The 26,457-nt window shown below is 53.5% G+C and overlaps 5 protein-coding genes across 5 annotated transcripts; 1 reads left to right on the forward strand and 4 right to left on the reverse strand.

The window, feature by feature from the left end:
* Positions 1-860: 860 nt before the first annotated feature.
* On the reverse strand, positions 861-4,784 carry COL26b_003708 (uncharacterized protein; the record flags this gene model as incomplete). The annotated part of the gene is made up of 3 exons (XM_053176600.1): positions 861-2,384; positions 4,298-4,433; positions 4,762-4,784. The coding sequence occupies 3 exons, from the start codon at positions 4,782-4,784 to the stop codon at positions 861-863; spliced, it is 1,683 nt and encodes a 560-aa protein (XP_053039459.1).
* A 13,128-nt stretch (positions 4,785-17,912) lies between these two features.
* Positions 17,913-19,558, reverse strand: COL26b_003709 (uncharacterized protein; the record flags this gene model as incomplete). Its single annotated transcript, XM_053176601.1, has 2 exons — positions 17,913-19,426; positions 19,486-19,558. 2 exons carry the CDS (start codon positions 19,556-19,558, stop codon positions 17,913-17,915), a joined length of 1,587 nt encoding a protein of 528 aa, XP_053039460.1.
* Positions 19,559-21,030: 1,472 nt separating this feature from the next.
* On the reverse strand, positions 21,031-21,909 carry COL26b_003710 (uncharacterized protein; the record flags this gene model as incomplete). Its single annotated transcript, XM_053176602.1, has 2 exons — positions 21,031-21,354; positions 21,403-21,909. The coding sequence occupies 2 exons, from the start codon at positions 21,907-21,909 to the stop codon at positions 21,031-21,033; spliced, it is 831 nt and encodes a 276-aa protein (XP_053039461.1).
* A 479-nt stretch (positions 21,910-22,388) lies between these two features.
* COL26b_003711 (uncharacterized protein) lies at positions 22,389-23,565 on the forward strand (the record flags this gene model as incomplete). Its single annotated transcript, XM_053176603.1, has 2 exons — positions 22,389-22,938; positions 23,006-23,565. The coding sequence occupies 2 exons, from the start codon at positions 22,389-22,391 to the stop codon at positions 23,563-23,565; spliced, it is 1,110 nt and encodes a 369-aa protein (XP_053039462.1).
* Positions 23,566-23,929: 364 nt separating this feature from the next.
* COL26b_003712 (uncharacterized protein) lies at positions 23,930-26,035 on the reverse strand (the record flags this gene model as incomplete). The annotated part of the gene is made up of 2 exons (XM_053176604.1): positions 23,930-25,361; positions 25,953-26,035. 2 exons carry the CDS (start codon positions 26,033-26,035, stop codon positions 23,930-23,932), a joined length of 1,515 nt encoding a protein of 504 aa, XP_053039463.1.
* Positions 26,036-26,457: the final 422 nt, after the last annotated feature.

Consider the following 26,457-nt stretch of genomic DNA (forward strand, 5'->3'; position numbering starts at 1 on the left):
CGGGGCGACGGCCTAGTGTGTTGACTCGAGCGTGAGGTTTGCTATCCGCCTGAGCTGGGGTCCAAGGCCCTCTCCTGACGATTCGATTGCAGATGAATGAGATGCAGATTGTAGAACCAGACGGGGTCCAAGGTGGACGGACCCCATGAGTGATAGGTGGGGATCAGGTAATCGGATGTCGAGAGAATGCAGCGAGCAGAGCAGTACGTAGAGTCATTAGCGGGGCAAATCGAAGTGGCCGTGACGAGGAAGCTCGGGATCCGGGGATACGTACTGTGCCGTCATGCCATCACGTGATCGGCGACTGCCGACAGCTTCATGGGCCAACGCGATGTTTCGTCGAATGAAGTCAAAGAAAGGCGACATGCATCCAAATGAGCCAATTGCAAAAGAGACGGAGAGAATGCAAGCGCGGTCCACTCAATTGGCGTGGGGTCGTCACCTGTGGTGTGCTTGGCCTTCACAACGTCATGGCATTCACGATGACATCTTGATTGAACGGATCATATGCAGATTAGGCTCGAACGAGGTATTATGGTACAAGATAGTCCGATGCAGATGAGCCGTGAAGTAACAACGAAAGCAGCAAAATCAAGGGAGGCGGCAGCCCACAACATCCTCGATTAATTATAGAGGCTCCTCCGCCATGCCTGTACTTCCAACATCCTCAGCACCCAGCTGCCATGCTACATTCTACCTCTCGAGCTCTTGCACATGCAAAGTGGACCGGGGGAATCATAGAAACGACAAATAACCCAAATACGCAGCACCTGACAAGACAAACCATATGAAACGAGGCGAAACACGCAGCCGCCCATCCACCCGCAAGCCAACGGCGGACGTCATTATCATTAAGCCGCTTATTTGCTGTGCACCTTGCTCTTGAGCTTGCCGATGAAGGCGCTCAGACGGTTCTTCTTCTTCTTCTCGGTAGCCGCGGGGCTGTCGGTGGCCTTGTTGGTCGTGCTTGGTGATGTGGACTCGGGAACGGAGGAAGCGGCCTTGGCAGGGGTAGCGGGAGCTTCGGGCTCCTTGGTGGTGGCACCGTTGGTGCCGTTGACAGCGTGAGTGCCATTGGCCTCCTTGGGCTCGTCCTTGGTGACGGCCTCCTTGACCTCCTCCTTGGCAAGCTTGGCCTCCTCCTTGACGGCCTCAGTCTTGGACTTGTCGCCCTCCTTGACCTCCTCCTTGGTCTCCTTGACCTCGTCCTTGACAGCCTCGGTCTTGGTCTTCTCAGCCTCCTCGCCGACGGCGGGGACGGTCTTGACCTCCTGCAGGAGCTCGGCCTCAACCTCCTTCTTCTCGACGACGGCCTCGGTGTTAGCAGCAGCCTCGGGGCTCTTGCCAGACTCGGTGATGGCCTCCTTGACGACAGCGGGGACCTCAGGGGCGACCTCCTCGCGGGTCTCCTCCTTGACCTGGGTGCCAATGGCCTCCTGGACAGGGACGGGCAAGCTCTCCTTGACGGGCTCGGGGAGCTTAGCGGCGGCGTCAGTGGCAGCGACGGTGGCCTGGTCGACGGCGGGAGCGGCAGCCTCAACGACAGAGTCCTTGGCGGCGACGGCGGCGGCAACAGCGATACCGCCCGCGGTGGCAGCAGTAGCAGCAATGGCGCCAACGTTCTCGGACTTTTGAGTTCCGAAACCGGAGGTGCCCTCGGAGGTAGAGGGAGCCTCGGGAACCTTCTCGAGCAGCTCGTCCTCAACAACAGCCTTCTCCTGGACGGCCTCGGGGTTGGCGCTGGCCTCGGGGTCAGCGTGGGCCTTCTCCTGGGCCTCCTTCACAACCTCGGGAACCTCAGCCTTGGTCTCTACGGGGACCTCGGCGGCAAGAGCAGCAGTGGTGGATGTCGGGGCGGCGCTATTGATTGTAACGTCGGCGGCGGATGGGACAGGCAAGCTAGACTCGGGGATGGTGGCGCTGGTGACGGCGGGGACGGTGGTCTCCTCCTTGGACAGACCAGGCAGAGCGCTCGAGTCCTCGTAGCCCTCCTTGTCGAGCTTGACGTGCTCGTTGATGTCGCCAGCCTTGACGGAGGCGGGGAGAGGCTCGCCAGCCTCAACCTTGATGGGCTCGGCAGTAACGTCCTGCGCGGGGAGGGGGTTGACGCCGAAGGAGACCTTGTCGAGCTCATTGGCGGGGGTGACGGGGAAGCCGCCGGGAATGTCAGAGGGGGTCTCCTGGGGAAGGTCGTCCTTCTTCTCAAGAGGGACGTCCTTGGCCAGGGCGGCGGTGGTGGACTCGGGGGTGACGGTGTTCATGACGGCGGCGGTAGAGTCTTCCTTGACGATCTGGATGGGGGTGAGGAAGTTGTTTACGTTGCCCTCGTGGTCGGGTTCTTGGGGGGCAGTGTGATCTGTGATCCAGTTGTTGTCGACGACAAACTATGAGGAGGGGAAAGAAAGCGGGTTAGTTAAATTGCACGAGGCAGCTTAGATGACGATGTTTTTAAGCGAGAATCAGTGTGGGCAGCGCGATTGTCGGTGCAATGGATCCTGGAAAGATATGACGACGCGCGGACGACAAAATGGGTCAGCTGGCCGCGCGAATCTGGGAGATGCCGATGTTATAAAGGCGACGGGACCAGAAAGGAAGGTATGGCCTGGCCTGGCGTGGTGGAAGGTGGGAAGGCGCCTAGGGACCTAAGGTAAATTGGAATTGGGAGGCGGCGGTTCCTGGCGCGCTGGGTGTTCCTTGGCCCAGGATGGGATGGCAGCTTGTTCCTGGTGCTGTGGTGCTACCTTAGCCCGACGAGGAAAGGCAGACGACGGGAGGCACACACACACACCTCACCGCACAACAAGGCAAGGAAAGGCCGGTGGTGCTAGACATTGTCATCTAGCCCGGTACCTTTGTACCCGAGATGATGGCGGGCAGTGTGGGATGTGTGTGGTAAGGCGTGGTGGTCAAGGTACGGCAGCGTGTTCGCGCGTGCTTGATTGCTTGCTTGCTGGCTGGTATGGCATGGCAGGTGTAGCCCGGTAATAATAAAAAATAAATAAAAAATAAAAAAAAAAATAAAAAAAAAATAAAAAAAGAGTCGTCGCTGGTGGTGACAGCAATTGGACCAGTGACGATGGCCGGTGGCTGCTGCTGGTTCCTGCTGCTCCGCTGATGCTAAGCCAAACGCTGCGAACCCGTCCAGGCTGGCTGCATGGGACCCATGTCGCTAGCCACTGCTTTCGCTCCCCACCATTCAAAAAGAGCAATGAACCTGGAAAACCTTGTTCATTTCTTTTTGGAGCAGCGAGAAAGCGGAGCTCTGGACCGCTCTGCTCGGGTTCCGCCCATCACCTGCGCCAGCCAGCCCAGCCAACCGCCAATTGCCCAAGGCAACTGCGTCGATGAGCTGCGCGACTGAAGGATCATTGCGTCATACCGCGACCAGCCCGGGACAGTCGGCCAGCACGACGCCAGCCCCGAGACCCGCGTGAGCGACTTGCATTGCGCCGTGCTTGTGTGACTTGATTTTGCTTTCCAATCTACCCATTGCAGCTCGGTGCAGGCCCGGACCGGGGTAATCGTAGACGGACTGCCTCTGCTGCTGAGGTTGCGCAGGGTGGAGAGCAGACCAAAAAGAAAATGGCCGATGGGCTGGCACAAGGTCCAACGGGAACGGCAGACTCGCGCGATAGGGCGGCATGTCCACAATGTCTGGTAACAAAGCGAGAAACAAGCGGCTTCGGGAGAGACAGAGCCAGAGTCAGCGCCAGCAGAGAAGCGCCCTCGGTGGTCGTGGTTGGCTGCCCCGGTGCTGAGTGCAGCGCAAACCAAATTGCGGGAGCGCCAGGGGCCTAGACGAGCCAAATTGCGAGATTGATGATAAAACCCCGATCCCCTCTGTCTGACATGACATGCCGCATCCGAGACCGGCCTGCAAAGCGTGGAGCCGACTGGGAGCAGAAGCTGGAGCTCTGGAAGCTCCCACCAGCTTGCGGCCTGGCAGCCCAGCCCAGCCCAGCCCAGCAAGACAGCATCTCCCCTCCAATTCAGCAGGGCAGTCCAGTCGGAGGACTCAGCGGACTGGTTGAGCCAGGGACCTTGGAGACGTGGATGTGGCGCACGGATGCTGTCGCGGGCTGGGCGAGGCGTTCGCTGCTTTCGATCGATGCTCGTGTCGCAGCTCACTCAATCTCGCTTTCACTGGCTCTGCCCCTCCGTACCGTCCGCCTTCCCAGGAAAAGTCGAATTGCGCCGATAAGGTGGTCCGGAAGTGCGGCCGCATGGCTCCGGGTCCGGACGACATGAATCAATGGTGATGTGAAAATAGAAATCGCCCAAATTGGCGGTTACGAACCTTGTAGTAAATCTTCTCCGAAGCCTCGGGGAGAGTAACAGTCTTCTCAAAGGCGTCGCCGACCTTGTCCAGCTTCTCGCTCTTGGTCCAGTTGTCGAAGGTGCCGGTAACGTAGACCTCCTCGGCCGGGTGAGCCCTATGAGAGACGGGAGTATTAGCAATGTCTCCGTTTAGCTAAGTGCTATCTTTTCTTTTTTTCGTCTTCTTGTGTAGAAAGAGTGCGATTCGAGGCCGCAAAGTGGATTCGCCATGTCCGTAAGCGGCACCAACTTGTGTGCAAGATGGTTCGCATTCCGCATGGCAGACGACGGAAATATGCAAGCGCAGCCAGCAATCGCTGAAGCTACGGATGCGCAGCTCAGGTACAGAGGTAGACGCCCATCGTCGCCGCATTCCAGTCCGGTGAAGAAGAGCGATGGCGGGGAGAGAGGGAATGCGAGTGTGGGTTTCGCGGGCACGCGTACCAGGTGAACTTGAAGGTGCCCATTCTGATCGGTGTGGCGGTTTCTTATTTTTCGAGGCGGGGTGATTAGTATTATTCCGGTCGGCGCAAGAGTATCGTCGTCGTCGGATACGGTGGAAAGAAGAACAGAATTTCGAATCGCGTCGGGTGAAGTAGGGGAGGGAAAAGGTGGAAAGAAAAGTTGAGAGTCGAGCGGCGGGCACCCCCAATTTTGCGCGCGTGGCAGCGACAGAAATATTGCTGGGGTCGGGGGTGGAACTGAGCTGGTCGCATTCGCAGTGAGCCCCAGGGTGCTGCTAGGTTAGGTAGGTAGGCAGGTACCTCTACTGACTGGATGGGAGCGTGCAGGGTATCCGTGGGAAGGAGGCACTCGTGAAAAAAGTTACAGAGCTAGAGCTACAGATTGATGGCGGCGCCAGCGGTTGGCCTGTGCCTATCGTGCGCTGTGGCTAACCAAGGCACCCAACCCAACCTAGGTATCCGGCCTATGGAAGATGATGGTGGGAGACGTGGGCGGTCTGGAAGTCTGCGGCCTGCGATATGCGACCTCCTTCTCCTTGGGCTGGACTGGACTCTGGACTCTGGACTCCAAGTGTGACTCCACTCCACATGCACCGGCTCTGCAGTGTGCGTGCAGTGTGCAGTGCTTCATCATCGCTGCAGCAGCGGTGAGTGTCTTGAAATGACGACAGCTTTAGCAAGCTTGTGCAGCTGGCTTGGGCGTCTACACTACGGGTGACTTTGGGTACTGTGGCCAGTCTCGGCTCACCTCGAGTCGGCCAGTTGCAGCAGAGATCCCGATCTTCAACGGTTTTGTCTGGGCTGCTCGGCATCCACAGCACATGTCTCTGACTCTCTGACACGGGGTCTCAGAGTTTCTCTCTTTCTCTCTCTTAGTGAGGATGGAGTATCGCTGCTGCTGAAGATGAATACAACATCTCCCCCTGATTTCCCAGCCAAGACAACCCCTTACTGACCGACTTCCTTTCTTCGAGCGGTGGCGGACTGGAGGAAACGGGTGCAATGACACGCCAAAAATACATTCGGCACCTTCGCACCCAAGGCATGACTAGGCGCAGGAAAAGCTCGAGAAGGTGAGGCGCCGCCGTCACAGCGTCGCAGTGTTACGGAAGGGGACAAGCGCGGCAGCAGCACCTTCCTTGAGTCTTAGCTTCCATTGCCATACTACCTCTGCCTAAGGTACGAATAAGGTGATGTCTTGGGACGACGACGACGACGACAACTGAAGACTCAACGGAAGGAACGAGCTTAGCTAACATGGGCATGGCATGGCATGGGAGGAGCAATGGAGGCAAGGGCAACGGAAGGTGGACAGGGCAGGCACCGGCCTGCCCACCTGCCTTACGCACTGCACGTAACTGCCCGGCTGCTCATGCAATCCATCTCGCCTACAATGTTCGTCACCTCAGGTAAGGTACACTGAATTGACGAGCGGGACAGTGGACTCAACCCTCGCGCCTTCTTCGCATGAACACTCGCATCAACAAGCACAAGCAGGACATCTTCCTGCCCTTCGAACCAAATGGCATGGCCAACTCACGCGGCATCATGTACTGTACTGTACTGTACACGCATCGCCGCCCAAACATCGCACCTTAGCAGCGTCGCATCCGCCAAACTCGCCCGTGTCGTCTCCCCCACTCCGCCGCAGAAAGCCAACACCAACGACTCCCATCGCGAGCAAACTATCTGATTACTAGCCTTTCACTGTGAAGTGATATAGTGTATTAAAGTGTATTTTTTAGAAACTTTACTAGCACGTAGGCTACCCTTATAGCTACCCCCTTTCCCTCTTCGCTTCTCCCTTCCTATTTTTAGTAATTAAAAAAGACTACAGCTATTACTATACTTATAATATAGTCTTTAAATTTCCTCTAACTTATTAATATTCTCTTTGAGTTCTTTATTATTAAGTTCTTATAAAGTTCTTATTTATTAATATATTTACTAGAACTATTAATAGATATATTTTATATTTAATTTATTATTTTTTATATATAAGAAATATATAATAACTTATAAGATATAAATAAAGTATTTATAGTAATTTTTATAATTATTCTTAGTTATAATATTAAAAAAAGGTATTATTAATAAACTATTTAAGTTTATATTTATTTTCTTTTACTATTTAGATAGAGTAATACTTTACTTTTATTTAGTTATTAGTTATTTTTATAATTAGTATTTTAATTAATATAAGTTTAAATATAATAAGTTAATCTTATTAAAGATAGTTGATAAATAAAAGAAGAATAAACCTATTTTTTTTTCTTATATAATTTTATATAATAAGTTATCTATAAACTATTAGTTAAAGTTATTAATAATACTTTTATAAACTTAGATTAAAGCTTTCCTAGTTATTATAGATAGTATTATAATATATAGTAAGTATCTATTAAAGTATAAATAGAATTTTCATAGTATAGCGTAAGCCTCTATAAACTAGATGTGGCTGGGCTTAAAAGGTGGAAGATCTGGTTACCAGCCTCCGTTATCCCTGCTCTGTTCACCTTACATCTTCACCGATTCTTCCTGCTCTTTGCTTTGCCCGGCTCTGCCCTGCTTTGCTTGGCCTTGCCGTGCCTTACCTTGCCTCGCCTTACCTTAACTTACCGCAGCACCTAAACTAATGCTAGCCCAGACCAGACCGAAAATACCTTACCACGCTCGTCTGTTGTCTGGTGTGTGCCTCAGAGGTGGGATGAAGCTAGGCTTGCAGCTAATTTCGATTCCCAGCGCGCCACCGCACCAGGAAACACACCTTTTTTCACCGTTCCTGTGGATCCGTACCTCAAATTGTTGCCCAAACCGCCTTTCTTTGCCCGTCACCACGCCGCCCAGGGGTTGATGAGTCTTTGTCTTGTCCAGAAAGCCCTCTTCGCACCGGTTTGCGCGCCGCCGCGCCCACCGCTGGTTTGATTCAGCATCAATCCCTCACCACCCGACGCAACACTCGCAAACCGCCATCGGACTCTCAGGGCCGAGATCCTTGGCCCGCAGCTCAAACCCGGCCAGGCCCCTTGCCTTACGGATTGGTTCCTGGCCCTTATCTTCAGGTCAACCATTCTGTAACAATTTTGCTCCGGGATGGCACCTTTTCGTTGGGCACTTCTGTCGGCTCCAATTGCACCAATCCCACGGCAATGATCTGATTCTCGAGCTTTCTTCCCGCCCTCGCCGAACCGATCCTGCCACCCAGCCACCCCCAGAGCCATCTGCTCCTGCCATCTCGAGTCGGAGACGCTTCGCTGATATTACATCCCGCGCGCCCCTGGAACCAGAGCCAGCCACCACGCCAACGCCAACCCCAATCTGCTGCTGCCGTCAGCCGCTGCAGCTACCTGGCTGACAAGACGGTCCGAACACACAACTCTGGCGACTGCTGACGCAGCAGAAACGGCCAACTTCGAGCCGAGCGTCAGACTTTCTGCCTCAGGGATGCTTTTACTCTGATGAACTCTGCCGTTGTCCAATTCCTGCAAAATGGCCGGCTTCACCATTTGAAATCATCCCAGATTGCCACGCCTTCACTCTCACCCATCAGCCGTGGCGGCATGCGTTCCACGCCAGAAAGCTCTGCCCACCTTCTGCCCGCCGTTCCACCATTTTCAAGTCACGCGCAACCTATATCTGGCGCAGTTATTTCCCGTAGCTCAACGGATCACCAACGGATCTCAATCTTGGATCTTACCGCACTAAGAAATTTGCGGGGAAGGGGTGGAAGCCTCGAACTGTATCCGGGACTGCCCCCGACTGAGACAATCTCTGGTTCTCATCATCCGTCCAACCAACCCCAGCCACCTCCAGAGCCTCATGCGCGCGCGCAACAATGATCACCCTATCTCCACTGAATAATTTTCTTCTCTCGGTGGGAGATGCCCCATAACTGATGTTAGAGCCCAGGTGGGCGAACAGACGAGCATCATCTTCGAATCAACGGCAAAGTGGCCCGCTGAATCTCATCAATTGATGACGATCGACTAATCCGGCATATCCTTGTTGCTAATTACCATGTTAACTCGGGTGTTCAACCGATGTCGCAATACCACCAAGTCTCAAACAGCCGGGCTTCTCAACGAGCACGTGCCTGCGGCGACGACGAAGGGTTCCTCCAGGTGACTCCGCAACGTTTCCATCACCGGCGATGAAGCCTACGGACGCGCCGAGATCAGTCTTCGAGAGTACCGTTTGAGCGTTCAAAGCCTCGGAAGCGACCCTCAAAGTTTCATCCACGTATGATTTCGTTTCCTTTACCACTGTATCACTTTCAGGGGTTGGGCGCGAACAGACCCTCGATTCCCCGGAGTGCGATAGGGTCGACGTCACGGCTCTAGCACGTGTCAAACATCAGATGCAACCTCGCCGTTCCGTTTCACCTCTCTCTCGAGCATTTATCCGGTGCGAGATTGCGCACCGTCAGCCGCCGCGGCCATATTTTCCGAGTGGATGGTGATCTCTATCGCGGGCGCAAAACAGTCAAGTGCGTAGCTTCATCCGGATGAATTCTCGGGCGGGATCGTTCGGGCGGCAAGCCATATTAATGATCCGCAAAGTCGTTGACATGCCTATCCATGAATAGTGAGCGCGATGACTGTCACCAAAGTTTTGCCTCCTTGATTCTTGAACATGTGTTGCCATCCTACACGGTTTCCAATCACATAGACTGCCCTAGACATCCAGGGTGATCGCATGGGCTTGGTCTCCGCCAGGTAAATCTGGCCAAGCCATGCAAAATGATAGAGTACGTGGATTGGGTCTCTCGTGATAAGTGTTATAGGAGATCTGAACGAATGAGCCAGTGCTGCCAAGAGTTTCAGGGGCGCTTCGAGAAGTGAAGACCGAAACTGAGGTTGGACTCACGTGGAAGCTCAAATGCATTAGATCATGGTAATTGAGAGCGCAAAGACGCGCCGGTGTGAAGTGGGGTGCACGCCAACCAGGTCCCTTTAGTCCACCTACTCGCTCACGTATAAAACATCATAGTTTTACTAGATCTCAGCCTCCGCCAAGAGAAATAATGGCGTTCATCGTCTTTAAGCGCGAACAATGGGGAAATATTGCTCAGATCTCACCGTTGAGGCATTCGGATGGAAACCACACGAGCGGGGGTGGCGTGTGTCTGGTGACCGGCTCTGTTGTCTTTGGTGTATCCGGGGGGTTGATACGTTCCAAATGGCTCACTTGGCGGTAGCGATTGTGTGATATGATATGGTTGGCTTTCTGACCTGATCACGTGGTCGGTCAGCAGGGAGTTCTTGACTTGCTTTGTTGCGGCCAGATGCGATAGAAAGGAACACAAGTGCGGATTCGTTCGCCATCACATTTGGTTCCTAGACTGTTGAACAGGACCGCAGGGCTCACTTACATGGACCACTCGAGAGACGCTCGCTGCCGGTTCGCTTTGGTAGGCCGAGGGTGCGTATAAGAGGGTCAAATGCGCGGGTCCATACCTGAGCAAGGACACATTGCATACGCTGAACTCAGCCATTGCATGAGGAATGACAAGCAGGCTTCACCGGGCTCGCGCCGGGATCGCCAGGCCGGTTTGGAAGAAAACAAATGTGCCAGTGCGCGTCGCCTTATAATCGGTTTGGTATGCGGAGGAATATGTGCGAGGTAGAGGTGTTGGATAGCAGAGAGAATGAAGATTCTGATGTTGAGCGGGAATCGGGCTGGGATGGATCAATGTGGGATAGCACGGATTCAGGGACCGGAGAACTATGAGTCCTATGCCGAGAGTATTGATTGCCTCGTGGTGATGGTCCACGTCTAGTGTGCCGCGCTCCATTGTTGGAAAGTACCCAGTAACCGCTGACGAGGGGTTTAATTTTACTTCATGGAAGAGACGCGTTATCGTTTTCGAGGTAGAATGGTATATAATCAATCTAAAGGTGTGTTGAGATGGGAAGTGGGCAGCCGAACAATTGGGTTTGCGTCCCCCGCGATTATTGGCACGCTCACGGGATGGTTTTTAAAGCCTGCTGAGGATTGGCGTCGAGTTTTCGAGAGCAGAATGCGCTGGCTGGTGGTCGTAGTGTAGCTGTCGTCACTTGGACATACTGGGAGGAATACGTGGGCGAAAGACAACGAAGGCATTGATGTTGAAGATGCCGTAGAGACATCTGATGAGGTTAATACCGAGTGGCTTTGGGCGGCCGACGTAGTTTCTTCCCCCTTGTGACTGTTTTAGAGAGGGCGGTTTCTCTCCGAAGGACTAATTGCTCCAGGGACGGGAGGACTCCCCCAGAGTTTATATATGCGTTCCAAATGATAGGTGTGCAGACGCTGCAGACCTGCCTCCCGATATCGAGCTCACGGTGGAGAGAAAGATGTTTGGTGAGACGGAGAATTGGGGTATAAAACAGGGTGGCTTTCGAGTATGACTCTTTGGCAATGAGGTGGACCATGTCAAGGTTTTGCTGATCGGAGGCAAATGGCATCGTCATTGGCTTCACGATGCCACATTGAGCCACGTGCAGTATGCAGGTTGCTGGGTGAGATCAGAAGTAACAATTCGGGGTGAGATTGGTGCCGTCTTCATTCCTCTTCCATTCCGGTGTATTCAGGTGCTGCAGTGTGGCTTCTGTTGTGAGATTCTGAGCGAGCCCGCAGTCATAAGGCATCAAGTTGGACATGGCCTTGGTGACATGCGTTGTGCATTGTCGCATTGTATTGAACGAAGACGTCGGAGTTTTAAATTGTTTCTTGTTTCGCTTCGGATGATTGTCCTGCCCATTGCGGGGTTTATATCGAGAAGGGAATCGCTGTGGGCAAGCTTTCGAGATTCTACGGGGCGGCGGGAGGCAACACGTTTTGCCTGGTCAGTCGGCGCTAGATCTATATAAGCTCCTGATACTTGGTATCATTCATATCAATTCAAGTCGTCTGATTCCGGGGAAACTGGATCGCTGCTGGGTTCCATGTCGCTACAGGCAGCATCAAGCTTGATGAATCACGGCGGTAGTTTTACAGCTCTGGGGCATAGCCATGCCGTCTTGATCTCTCCTTGGTCTGGAAGTATTCTGGTACGTCTCTGACATCTGTGTGAGACTATTTCTCTAGTTTGGGGCATTTTCGTTTATGCATATCTCAGGGAGAAGGGGCTGTTCGGATGCATGGTAAGCATCCAGGCTCGACTGGCACGACTTTCTAATCCGGTCCGCGGGCTTTATCGCCGTTTTGAGTATATTCGATTCTTATACTGCTAGAGATAACTGACATATGCAGAAGAAAGCTGGCTAAGAGTGAGAACCGCGTATGTCTGTGTAACGGTGACTCTGTGACCATTTGTAGCGTGAAAAGAAAACAATCGACAGGAAAATCACAGATTGGTTGCAGAGTGAAGGCTTCCGGCCAGGTTGAAGAGCCTTTATACTCGACAGATCCCAGTTGGGTTACTACAGACTGAGATAAGCCATTGGACTTTTGTCATTTATTAGCTTCGGCTGCAGACTCATTCGGCTTGTCCCCGCGTCACCAAAGGATGGCAATGGAAGATCTGCAGCAAGGCAGCTTTCTCTAGACTGGCGACAACGCTGTCGAAAGCCCTGAAACCTGGAACAACTGATCATGCCCAGTCTGCTGGCTTTTCTTGAAACTTTTCTGTTGTTTTTCGAGTATTTGTTGACAAACCTCTACGGATGTTGACTGGCGACGATTATGCAACGGTTGATTTCAGGGTGTAAAGTGGCCGTCGCGCTGGCAATTTTCCAAGCGAAACAAGTATGCCTGAGTGAGTGAACAGACTGCTCAGACGGTTGAGATTTTGCTTTTCTCAGGAGAATACTCTTAACTGCTGTATTTTATACGTATGGAGACTAAGGATATCTTCATTCGCAAGAGGCTTCCAATTTAGATCTCTCGCGAGTGATTGCGCAATTCACTTCAGACCCTGATAGACTGTTTAGAGATTGATTTAAATTTAGCATATTGAGAGATTTAACTGCCTTGTCAATGCAATTCTACAAGTACAGGCTCTGGGCGGCTTCTGGCTTTGTGGCACCCAGCATCTGGTCCGACTAAGCACATTCAGCAGGGGAATGAGTTGAAGTGGTTCAACTTCACAATCTCACTGAGAGCACGTCTTAAGACTTCATCTTTAGCGTATTTAAGGGCTTTGTTCACATTTGGTCGCTTAGAATTCACGGCGCAATTTCACACTTAAAATGTTCCTATGTGACTGTAGTCTCAACGCTCTTTGATTTATTGCTCCAGCACACAGGCCGGATAGTTGATTCTCGTCGGACTGGGGGTTGAAGGTGCATCCAGGGCGTGAGATAGTCAAATAACATGGCTTAGAGATTACTTAAGATAGCTTTCCTTGTTAAACTGTACTCCAAATCCGAAGATGGGATTACCGGCACGCGTCCAGTCTTGGGGAAACCCAAGGGGCCATTTAGGCCATGTTGCGAAAACACATCAGTATACATGAGTGCGTGTAGAAAGGTATCAGATATACCAAGACAGTATTTTCTTAGCCAAGTTCCTGTCATTTCCTCCAGTAGATCATTCATCTTGTATATTCGGGTGACCTCGAAGTGACAAACCTGTCGCCATTGGTTGCGATACCGGAGGCTCGCGATACCAGCTCAAGCGGATAGCTGACAGACACAAAGATTCATGCGAACCTGATAATGAAAGTTCAGAAATCAGACGATAATGAAAGCTAAAAAGTCAGAATACGATGTAGATTAGCGTCCTGAAGGCATAACAGTGCCATGCCGAAGCCTGCAGATGAGGAAGTTCACAATGCTGAAGCTGGGTCTGAACGGATACGTTCCAAACCAAAACAGGACATACTCATGCGGTAAGCGAGCAAAACTTGAAGGCTCTGAATTTGAATAAATAGATATAGACATCCGCCCAGTTGAAATCTCCAGCGAATGTCTTCGTCAGACCACTGGCGTCAAGGAACCCACCATTAGGTCCTCCAGATCGCAGGTTTCGGCGCGAGACCTCAAGAGCCTGCTCAACTATTCTTATTTAGGCGAGCTCACACCGCGTTTCTCCCCCCTAGTATTCATGATCACTGCTTTTCTCAAAGCATGTGAGAACAAATAAGCTCTCGCTGTTTTCGAATGTGATGATGCTACAGGCTACCCTGTCCTGCCATTCTGCAGCGTTTGCTCTAGCTTCAACATCCCTTGTTGTCCTCCTGAGATCAAAAGCTTAGCCAGAAACCCCAGCTCAACCAGATTGTTTTTTATGAAAGTTTTCTATGATTTTGCGCATTAAATACACATAATTTCGAGGCTATTTATGGCTGCTGTGGGTGGCTGAAGCGCCTGGACTGTGGTTACGCTGGTGTTGGAGATGTAACGGGGTTTTGAGGACTTACATAAAATGAGTGAATCCAAAGAAACACTAAACGAGCAAATGAGACCTTGGAAACGACTTGTCTTCTTCGGTGCGGGCCTGCCTCAGACGAGTTTTATCTTCACGTCGTGTTCTATGTTCCCGCCACTCTCACTACCAACTCACTGGCATGATAACCTGCATGCGACTTCTTAGGGCATCATCTGCCGTCATCGTCCTTACCACTTAGAAATACGTCTCATGATACTCAGACAACGGAATAGATACATGTATCAGGCTTCACGATGGTTGCTGGGAAAGGACAAACCGATCTTCAGTGGGAGCCTGTGAAAGTTAGTCCACAGTGCCCCAGCCAGCCAGCCCATCTTCTCATTGTGTGTTGAATAAGAGCTTGAGCATCAAGCCATATATATACGCACTTGTTCTGAGGCTGAGTCTGTATGGAATCATCTTTGAGGGGCAGATCGGAAGCAGAAGCCGCTCGACGCCTCATCCTCCGAGAAGCCAACCAGCATATAATCAATACAAGAATGCCCAAGTCAGAATCCCCTAAACAATATCTCCGGAATATCTATCAGAGACTCTAAATTGACTTTAACGACGCTGACTCAGGCAGTGTCAGGCAAAGATGTCGGCAGCTCTAAGCCGCTGTGCCGCGGGTACCAGCCATCGTCGTCCGTTACCCTTGTATTTGTCTCTACATAATGTAAAGTGGGCAATACATCAGGTAAAGTCTTGGTGTGAGCCCTAGGTCTGAGTGGAAGTACGAAGTGAAATCTACAGATTGCGGTTGTCTGAACATTGTCTCCTGCTTGGAGACAGACCCTAATAACACCAGGACCAGTGGATTTAGAGATCACTAGGTAGAATCAGCAGCATGTTTCATATTATTTATACTCTTCCGGCCTCTGTTCCAATGTGTGAGACCACCCATCCATGTGGAAACAGACATAAGATGGACTTGAGAAGTACACGTCTCCCAGAACAGCGACCAGTCCTTCGCCGAGCTATTACATTGATTAAAATGTAAGACGTCGCAGGTGCGACGACATTCCATAGAACTCATCTCTCGTTTCATAAGCCCTGGAGCTCTTACCGGGAGCTTTCATCAGTACCTATTCTGGGATGATAACCTGGACAGAGATGAGAGATGCTGACGATATCTGGGGCGGTCCGACTCTTGATCACGTTTATGAGCTTCTACAACTAGGGAAGCGAGGAACTGAGCAGGAGTCTAGAGTGTCACCAGCTTAAGACATGGCTTCAGTGGGAAGGATGAAACAAGATTGTGTTTGTGGCGTCTTCCTCAAGCCCCCTAGCCGCCATCTTTAATATTCGTAGGGCTTCTGTCGGATTCCTCCAGGGTGAAGATGGCTTGAAGGGCTTGGAAACGGTCCTGCATTGATGGCGAAGGACATATTTGAGAGCTTGAACGCAACCAGACTTGGGTTGAACCTCGACCAAACAGCGATGCCACTCGTGTTTAGCCCTCAATGCTGACATCAGCAAAGTCTCATGCACGTATCTGAACTAATTCGCGGGCTCAGCGCCGACCGGCTGCGTACAATGATACCATGGCAGGTTGTGTGGTTCTGCCTTTAGAGTATTCAAAGCAATAAGATAGCACCAGTTCCACGGCAAGCACTTCTGCGAAGGCGCATTGATGTCTGTGCTTGCACGGCTCTGGGAGCACCATGATGCTTGTGAATGCTGTTTGTGATCCTCCTTCACGAGAGGTACATGGGTTGGAACGGAAAAGTACCCGAGAGTCTCAAGGAACAGGTTTGCGCAATACAAAAGAATGAGATATCGCAATAAGCTTAGCCTGACCCAACCAAACTCAGTCGAGTACTTCAGCTGCCAGACACCGAGAGAACTTGCGAACTCCGTGTAGCTGTCGGAAATACCGCCGGAAGAAACTATAAAAGCGCAGAAGATCTCATTACTCAAGTCAAGGTAGACATGGAATGAGGTAGAGGAGATGGGCTGTTGTCCGGGCGTGAACACGCAACCATGTCGAGGCGGTAACTCCAGACTTCGTGCGATCTTACGCAACCGTCGGTATTTCTTCCCTTGATGTCATTCGAATCAACATTATAGTATTGGTTCTACAAAGAAGAATAACTGAAATACAATATGGAGAGACGAGGGGCCAGCACGATTACAAGGACATAGGCATGAGCAGGTCTACCCTCGTGTATGCACGGATTGGACTACCAGAGTAACTCAGCTGTCTCTTCAGTCAAAATTGCATTGCTAAACACAAGCAGTTATGGAAATTCTTCATCCATTTATGTTGTGACATAGTCGAAGCCACATTTTCTCAGTTTTTATAGTGAAACATACACTGCGCTGTGTTGACGGCGTCGGTATCGGTAGCAATTGACAACCCGAACCGGTTGCGGAAACCCCGATTACTTGCGATTGACAGCTAATTAACCAGGGGTATTGGTTATGGCGACAACGTGTTGAGTCATTCGGCGCGCCTATTTGAACAGGAGCTCTCCGAAGCTCAAGAGTCACAACTGTGTCAATTTTGTGCCAGGACTGGACAACTGACTTAATATTCAGAATTGATGCATAAGTTGAAGAGTTTCGAGGCTTTAAACTTGCTGCTTTAGGTAGGTCGAGCGAGCGAACAGCTGATCATTAGGGGTTCTACTCACAGCGAGTCATCGGCTTGGCCAATAGCCCTTACCTAGGCCTGAAGCTGTTCGTGACAGAAGCACGTCCATAAGACACAGCACTGCAAACTTAGTTTAATGGGCACCGCTCTCTGTGTTGCCTGGACTATAAAGGCTGCGCCTACCTTTCAAACATGTGCTGGAATAGGCGCATCTTGCCATCTTGGGAGGTTTACGGCAAGTACGAGCAGTAAATTTCATCAAGATGTAGACATATATGTAGAGAGAGATAGAGACAGAGAGAAGGAAGGAAATTTCTCTACTTCTACACACACTCATTTTCTTCCACTGCCTGCCAAATTAGCAGAATCCCACGTTCATTAAAGACATTCGTTTTCCAACTCTCTCGCAACATCAACCTAAGTATTCAAGATGGAAACCACCTTCGCTGTCCTGACCTTGTTTCTGTATGTTGGCGTTACCTCGCAATCAGCCTTGTAACAACAAGTTGCGGATCATTACTAACTTCTCTAGGGCGGCCACCGCAAGCGCTGATCCGCACCGTCTCTGTGCTTGCCGTGATAACGGAGCCACAGTAACCAGCGAAGAATACACCAAAAGTGTCGTCTGCGCCTCCAGCGGCAAATTTGTGTTCAGTCAGTTTGCGATTTTTCCAAGATGCGCCTCCTATGCTCAACACTGACACCCTCACAGGTGGAAAAAAGTGGACTAAAGACGATGGGGCGGAGTATGAAGGAGTATACGTAAGCTCTTCTCAATCCATAAGCATATGGTGTTGTTGCTAACGACAGAGAAGTATCATGCCATCGAGGGTTCGGTCAACGGCGGCGAAGACGACGGCTGGGTCGGCGGAGATGAGTCGTTTCAGCTCTGTAAACCTCTAAAGGAGGGCCCTGGGTTTAAACACGAGCAGAGCACATGCTTCACGCCCAAGGACGGCGTCGACTGGCGGGACTGTGGCCCTGACGGGAACTGCTTTACTTCCAAAGCTGCCAAGACTGACGGATTTGGAAAGCCGGTGGCTTGAGCAGTCAAGAGCTAGATACAATCCGAGAGCTTCGTTTTAGGTCTAGTAGCATTATATATATATAAAGATGCACATGTATGTTTACGTTCCACGCCTCTGTGTCGAGCGATTTAGACGACATGCCTTGCGATGAGATGCTCAACCAAGACGTTCCCGAAGTTGATCCAAGCAGTGCGCCAGCTCATTCTTGCTCCTTGCGCATGCAAATACGAACATGTCTGGACGCAATACAACGAACCTGGCAGATGAGCCTAGTCGGGAAAGATACGATGTGCTGTTGTATCCAGGAGCCAGTGGTGCCTCGATTCCAGAAGTTGGGGCAGGTGAGAAGACCTCCCACTCGCTCTGTTCTTCTTTCGAGAGCTTGAACGTTGTGTCCAACTCTCCACCCTGTGGATGATAGATGACGATGGATTCCTCTGACAAGACGTTGGGGTCCAAAGATGCTCCCGAGATAGCTTCCTTGGCTTCCGCATACGACTCGTTCGTCTCCGTTGGATCGCCGCTGCCGATAAGAAGAACCGTGAAGATGGTACCGCGCTGGCGCAGTAGGTCGTCAGACAAAATCGGCGACTGGCTGAGGGAGGAGCGGACATGTATCTGCGCCAGTCGGGCACCGCCGTTGTAAGCCTTGAGAAAGAACCCCCCAGCAACGCCGCAGAAACCACGCCGCTCCTGCTGGGCCACCAGATCGTACCCACGAAGCATGGGGATCGAGTTGATGAACCCGTGCAGCTTCGCCAGCGCCAGGATCCACAGGGTCGGTTGGCTGTTGCACACGGTGCCGGAGACCATGGACATCCTAGCGGCGTCATCCACGCTGTGACGGCGCTCAGCGGCCCACGATTCTAGAATCACAGTGTTGGTTTCCGGGTCCGCGTCGGTGCGGAGGAGCAGGGCCAGCCGCCATGCAAGTTGGTGCGCATCGCGGACGCCGCTTGCGATGCCCTGGCCGGCGAACGGCGGGAAAACGTGTGCGGCGTCGCCAATCAGGAGCGTGCGCTTGTCGTACCACCGGTTGACGCACTTATGCACGAACTTGAAGGGGCGACAGCGCAGGATCTCGATGCAGTCGCGGGGATACTCGACGGCCTCATCGAAGCGGTGGCCGCGGACGGGGTCCCCTCGGAGGGTGATGCTTTGAGAGATGTGTTCCCAGAAGAGCTCTTCCGGGTATATCGGGCCTCCGAACTCGTCCACGCGGAACTCGTGACGCCATGTCCGGTCGGCGTGGGGGCCGAATCTGCCTGTTGCGGTCGGCCTGCCGGGCGGACTGCAGAAGTGCCAGCCCGCGGGCCAGAATAGATCGTACACCTCGTCGGGGGTGTATCCGTACTTCCAGAGCGGGAAGTTCGGGTGTGTCTGTGGCGTTGGGACGGTCATTTTGAGGTTGGCGGCGACCCATACCCCTTCGTAGGGGTAGACGCCGGCTTCCTGCTTGATCCCGGCCGTGGGTTCCAGGAAGTGTTTGCGGACGATGCCCGTTTTGCCGTCGGCGCCAATGAGCCATTGTCCTCTGATGACGCGGCGAGACTTTTGGGCGTCCAAGTATTCGACAGTCGGCGGCACCTCAGTAGATCTTCCGATCACCGTGCAATTTGTACGTAATGAGCAGTAGCTGGTCTTCTCGATCGCGCGTCTCAGAGCGTGCTCTTGCAAGGTCAGGTCAGCACAGAAACAACGACCTTCCAGGAGACAAGATCAATCGAACCTAGCTTGGGCTGGTTTTGCAGGAAGCCTTCGGAAACACACTGCTCGAGGCTGTTGGAGGTGGTGATTTCCATCCGGTAGAATGGGGTCGTGTTAAAAGTGGAATGGTGGAAGTTGACGTGAGGCGGCTCTTTTTGTTTCCAATAAGTACGTTGTCAGCCAGAACTTTGCTTTTGGCGACCAACTCATTGCACCTACCGTGACCGACTTGATTCATTTCATGGCCGATTCCGATGGCGTGAAAGATTCTTACAGCATCTCCTGTGAGCCACACGCCTCGTGGATCCGTGGTTACCTCTGCTGCCTTCTCCAGAATGACTGACTGTGCGTCTGAAAGTCAGTCCAAGTCGAACATTTCGTGCCTGAAAAACGTCGCGAAATCGACGCCGAATTGCCTACTTAGCTTACATGAATCTGCTGTTGCGCCAACGACAATCCCAGGGCAAGGCCAGCGGGCCCTCCCCCGACAATGACGACCTGTGTCTCCTCCATGGTATCCAGATCGTGTTTTGCGCTCGTCGTGCGGTCAATCAAGTAGCTCCGGTGTTGATTCGACTGATTATTGGTATTGTAATCCAGCGGGAACCGAAGACGAGGCCTCAAATACAAATCGTTTCCGAATCGCGTGAGCCGACTGCCTCTCAATGTTGGGGTCATCGCACTTACACGCGTTGCTCTCAAACCCCACCTTTCCCGAAGTACCCAAGACGAGCCGAACCGCTGATGCCGAATACAGCCATTTTGACTAGCGAACCGCCAATCAGAGATGTTCCGCGGGACATCCTGCAGAAACCTTGTCCAGCGATGCGGCAATGTGGATCCTCCGACGTTGTCTGTGGCAGTCCATGCGAAGTGGCAGACTTTAGTGACATGCCGCGCGCGGCAGATCCCAAGGGAGGGTCAACTACCTTATTCTCAGCGGCGGCAGCTCCGATATTCCTCTAGGGGGGACACTGGAGAGTACTGCAGGGTCTGGACGCCGACGATCGTGGAGATGCGCCTATCACATGCTGGGTATCGGTCACCGAATCTCTTAGAAAGACCGTCTTGGCACCCAATTGAAAGCCGTGGACTGCCTGCCGGAAGTGCTGGACGAATCTCTCCGAGCTCGCCGTCGCTGTGACCCACAATCTCCGCAGCCGACTCGGGGTCACCCCGTCCGGGTGGGGCTTGCACGGCAATACCGCCGTGAACGCTCCAGAGGGGTGAGATCAACGTCATAACAAGGCCGTGGCCGAAGATTGAGTAACTTTACAGTGGAGACTACATTATGATTGAGAGCCGGCTTACATGGCATCTGCAGTGTTTTCAAAAGGTCCATTATTTTTCAGCACAACTATCCCTCTGCCCAGTCGTCTTGGTGTAATAGGAGCAAGTGATGACGGTTGACATGAAGAAGGCCCTGAACTTCCAACTGAAATTTCCATATACTAGACATTAATCAAGCCTTGCCTCCATGAACTACTTCCTTGGGCGCCCCAAGCGGTTAAGCTTGAATTGACGAGAAAAGAACCAATTCTACTCAACGTGTCAGCCGCAACCAGTACTACGTGAATGATAGAGCACTTTGGGTGTCGCATACCAAAAACCACAAAGGTGAAAAGATGACAATCAAATTGAGTATCCACGCCAGCTTCCCCTCCCATATCTCATCCCGCTTCCGCTTCCAGAGCAGCTGCTCAACAACAGACTCAGCATACGCTCTTGCAGGCATGCCGTTCTGGTTCCCCTCGAACTTGATCCGCTCAATGTCCTTCTTGATCGCGAGATACGGCGAATCCTTCGGGGCGTCGAGGCCGTGGTGGAGGAGGTTGCTACGCACGAACCCGGTGACGACCTCGACGACCTCCACCCCGAAAGGCTGCACCTCCTGAGCTGCATGTTAGATAATAGCGCGTCGCAGTGAACTAGAACTCACCAGACGCAGCGTCTTCGTATATTGGCTCAACGCCGCCTTGGACGCATTATACACACACTGCCACGCCACCGGCACATCCCGCGTCACGCTCCCAATCTGCACGATCCGTCCGCGGGGCGCCTCGCACAGGTACGGCAGGAACAGCTGACACAGCCTCATCACAGCGAGCACATTCACCGCAAACACCTTCTCCGCCTCCGCGATGTCGAGCTCCAGCGCCGTCGCGGCGCAATGCGTACCCGCATTATTGACCAGCACGTCCAGCCGGCCGCCCGTGCGCGCGAGCACGGCGTCGCGGAAGGAGTCCAGGCTGGCCAGGTTGCCGAGCTCGAGGGGCAGGGGGATGATGTTGTCGTGGCGCTTGGTGAGGTGCGCGAGGGAGGAGGTTTGCCGCGCGGTTGCGACGACGGTGAAGTTGCGCGCGGCGAAGGCGAGGGCGAGGGATTCGCCTATGCCGGAGCTGCAGCCTGTGATGAGGACGACGGGGCGGGGGGTAGGTGTGGGCATCGTTGGGGCTGGAAGGATGCGTGTTGTGAGATCGTCTCAACAAGTCGGTTTGGTATCTTGGTCTGAAAGTATGGGACGTGCTCTGGAGGTCATTTGTAGGACATCCACCCGTGGACGTGGAGGTGGTGGCGAAGGGGAAGATGCTCCGACGGTCCCCGCTTTCCCGGCGCCGGGGGTCGGGGGGTTAGGAGTTGCTCCGACGGAGAAAGCTCCGTCGGCGTAAATGCTCGACAAACGTAATAACACCGAACAATTGGTTTGACGGAAGATCAGATCGCTCACATGGCAATGGATAACATGTAGATCTACCCAATTCAGCCCGCAGCCGTGAGCGACACATCTTAATAGAATTTCCAAGCACCCGGCCTCGACGGCAATGCCTCGCGTCACCGGCCGTCAAATACTGCAAGCAAACCCCCAAATCCAACACCCTCACCCCGGACGCATTTGAACCACCATCCTCCCCCCTCTTCCAAGCCATGTCGCTGGCACTCCAACTCATCGTCACCGTCCTCGCAAAGCTCCCCAAACCAATCCGAGAGGCCATCCTGCCCGACATGCGCATCCCGCCCATCGCCAACGACCCCTCCAAGGTCCAGCTCGCGCGCCCGGGGCACATCTACGTCGACCACCCGGACCTGGACGAGTTCGCCAAGTTCGCCGCCGACTTTGGCTTCGTCGAGGAGGCGCGCGCCGGGAACGACACGATCTACTACCGCGGCTACGGCCGAGACCCGTACGTGTACGTCGCGAGCAGGAGCAAGGACGGCAAGCCCCGGTTCCGCGGCGCGGCGTTCGTGGCGGCGTCACAGGAGGAGTTTGACAAGGCGGCCAAGATGGAGGGCGCACGGGTGGGCTCGATTGAGTATGCCCCTGGCGGCGGGAGTATCGTCACCTTCAACAGGCCGGATGATACGTTCTTCCATGTTATATATGGCCAGAAAGAGCGCGAGCCGGAGCCTCAGGAGCCATCTGCTACTCATGAGGAGGTGGGCCCCTTTAACAAGCCATTCAGGAAACCGAGACAAGGTAAGCATAAAACAAGCACCCCTCGATATCAGAGCGCAAACGCCGTTGCTTACAAGGTCCCTCTCAGGAGCCTTCCAACGCTACCACCCTGGGCCGGCCCTCGTCCACAAACTAGGCCACTACGGCTATGTCGTCCCCGACTTCGACAACGAACTCGCGTGGTACACATCCCACTTCAACTTCGTGCCGTCCGACATCCTGCACCACTGGGACTTTGACAACATGGACGTCATGACCTTCATGCACCTGGACCTCGGCGACGCCTTCTCGGACCACCACTCCTTCTTCATGCAGCGCGCGGAGCCGCACGTCAAGAAGGCCTTCTGCCACCACACGTCCTTCGAGGTCGCCGACTTCGACACGCAGCTGCTGGGCCACGACTGGCTCGCCAAGCGCGGGTGGCACAGCGTCTGGGGCGTCGGCCGGCACGTGCTCGGCAGCCAGATCTTTGACTACTGGGCGGACCCGAGCGGGTTCAAGATCGAGCATTATGCGGATGGGGATGTGGTGAACAGGCACACGCCGACGTCGAGGGATGTGGTGGGGCCGTTTTCGATCTGGGGCCCGGAGATTCCAAAGGATTTTGGGGATAAGATTCCGAAGGATTGGCCGGTGAAGAAACTTTGAGAGGAGGCTTCTCGTGTTTTGTTTTCGCATAGGGTGGGCAGCTGTCCAGTGTCTGGGCGATTGGTTAGGAATGGGGGATTTGTAATAAGAGATGCTTAGTAGCGAATGACAGGCTGTACCTACAGAACATGATGTTATGGGAAGATGGATGCGAATACTGGCATACGTTCGTTATGAATACGCACATGGAATCTCTTTTCACTCTGAAAGGGTTCTATGTCTACCTTCGTGTGTCGCTGAAAGCCGCCCGCCAACCACGAGTTTCTCAGGCAGCTAATCAGGGGAACTAATCAACAACTCGCTCAGAAATTTTGGTTGCGTCACACCTATGACTGGCAATTTTCGGCGTGCAAAGCATTGGAGGTCAGGAACTGCAACCACCTAGGATGCAGCGGACTTTGGAAATGGAGAAACACGGCACGGACTTGTTGGTATCCGACAGGGCCGTTGAGAGACTCTTTGAAGCTTTTGAACGAGACTTTCCAAGAGCGATGTTAGTCGACAAATAGCCCAATTCAACCATGCGCAGCAACGCGATCGGATACAGCAGTACTGAAGAGAAGGATGGGTTTGACTCACGAATCAGGAGGCGCGGCATGGTCCACGACTTGGCAAACTGCTCCAGGAAAAGCAACAAGACCGTCTCGCAGTGCTCAATCTCCGTGCGCAGATCATCCCCAATTTCAGCACCAGCATTACCGTTGAACTTCAGATGCAAATCCAAAAAGATGAGCGCGATGAACGCGATGATGGACACGGCCGGGTCGACGCTGAGGAAGAAGCTGCTGTTCCACTGCTTGGCGATAGCCGCCACGTCCTGGCAGATCTCCAGGACCTGCTGCCACTTGAGCAGCCAGGCGTGCTCCTCCGCCAGGCGCCGGCAGTTGATGAGCGTCATGAGCATCTGCGCCATGTGCAGATGCATGGCAGTGACGAGGCGGAAGTGGTGGGTCGCGGCGGACTCGTTCGCGAAGGCGTTGCGGCGGGGGTTGAAGAGGTTCCCCGGCAGGGCGAGGCGGACCTCGGAGATGCGCCGCTCCGTGTCGGCGACGACTTTGGCGCAGTCGTCCTGTTTGCCAAGGACGTGCAGTCGGAGGGCCCGGCCGGCGTGGCGGAGGACGGTGATGCTGATGATGTGGATTTCGAGGCCGAGAGTTTGACGCGGGGAGTCTGATAGTAGCTTCTGAACGAGATTGAGCAGGCCGTCGTGGCGGTGAGGTAGGTAGAATTCTCGGCTCTGGTCTGTTGGCAGGCCTTGTGGGAGGGCGGTATTGATGAGCCCCTCGTCGATTTCGTAGGGCATCCCGGTCGAGACACTGGCGTAGGAATCGAGGGCGTAGATGCACCACCAGACTAGACGCCACTCCTCCAGTCTATCCTTGCTCAATATTGTCCACGGCGGGGCGATCTCGTGCAACCTATCCAGTTGATCCAGACCAGTCCAGTGCGCCAACCGGGTGAGTTTGCCGATGCGGGTCCATGCCTGCTGGCCAGGGAACTGGTGGAACTCGTAAAAGGCAAGCAGGCAGAACTTTCGGAACTGGTCGAGAGTTGGCGTGTCACCGGCGATGTCCTCTTGCAGGGACACGGAGCTGAGGATCTGGTCGATGTGGGCGTTGAGTTCGGATGAATCAAAGGATGTGCTGACGAAGCCGGACAGCTTGGCCGCGATGACGACGAGTGTCTGGACGAGATCACGACTGCAGCTCGACACGACCTCGACACCGGCACCATCGGACGGAGCATAGGGGAAGACGGGGAACGCATGGTTGATTGTGTCTATGTACCATTCCAGTCTTCGGAGGAGTTCCGGTCAGCAGAGTCTTGGTAGAGAGGGACAGGAAGTTCGTACAGAGACCTCTCGTCTTCAGGTGAAAAGTTCAACGGTCCCGAACGGGAGGTTGTGGCGGTCTGTAGCTCTGTCGTTGCCGGGGTTGACGTTGTCGGGGGTGTGGGCGGTTCTGTGGTGTGGCTCGGAGGGCCGGGCGTGGAGGGCAACGGCGACTCTGGAGACGGTCAGCGAAACGGCCAACGGTGTAATTCCGGACGGCGGACGGACTATCCGACGGCGCGGGTTCGTCGTACGTACCGCGGGCAACACGTCTATTCGGCCGACGCGACAGAGATGCGCGCTGAGATCCACGCTTAGTTCCCGGGAGAGGTCCAGGCCGTCGGCGGCTGCAGGAGTAAGTGCACTGGTGCCCCCGCTCCAAGCATCGGGAGCACTTTGGTCGTCTGAGGTCACCTGCAGAGACGGGTCGCCTCGGAATCAGCCTGGGGTCGGAGGCGAAGCTGATGCCATTATGACTTACACCTGACTTTCTGGCTGAAAAGGGAGGACTGTCAGCGAGTGACGACGGTTGGTTCAATTGGAGACTGTGCCTTACCGGATACAGTTATCACAAACCCGAGGTCTAGCATCGCTGTCTATCTCTGCCTCGCGCGCAGGGGCAAGATCGGGCGACGACATGTTGGGAGATGGTAGGTCGTCACCTCTGGGGAAGCGGGGACGGCAAAGACGGCCGTAACGCGTTATTCCGGCCTGGCGATCGAAAGTGCCGAATGCCACCACCTCTGATCTGGGTTTCCGGGGACGGGTCGTGGCGCGCGGCACCTGAGTAGCTGGGATGGAGCCCTCGGTGGAACTCGAAGACGGAGGGATTGATTTCCAGGGATCAGAGTTACCGTGGGGAGAAATATGTGTGTTGGGAATCGTCGGCGTATCCTTGAGCATGTGAATATGAGTGTGAAAAACGAGGGTTTAGAGGGGAAGATGACTTCGGAGTAATTGGCGTTGGCTGAAGACTTAAGGGAGTGGTAGCGCCGACCCCGCTTGGAGGCAGCAGCTGAAGTTCCCTCGATGGCCCCAGCAGAGCTTGCGGGCAGATCAGA

This window comes from Colletotrichum chrysophilum (genome assembly GCF_026319265.1).
Source record: "Colletotrichum chrysophilum strain AFK26 chromosome Unknown scaffold_21, whole genome shotgun sequence".
Classification (NCBI taxonomy): domain Eukaryota; kingdom Fungi; phylum Ascomycota; class Sordariomycetes; order Glomerellales; family Glomerellaceae; genus Colletotrichum; species Colletotrichum chrysophilum.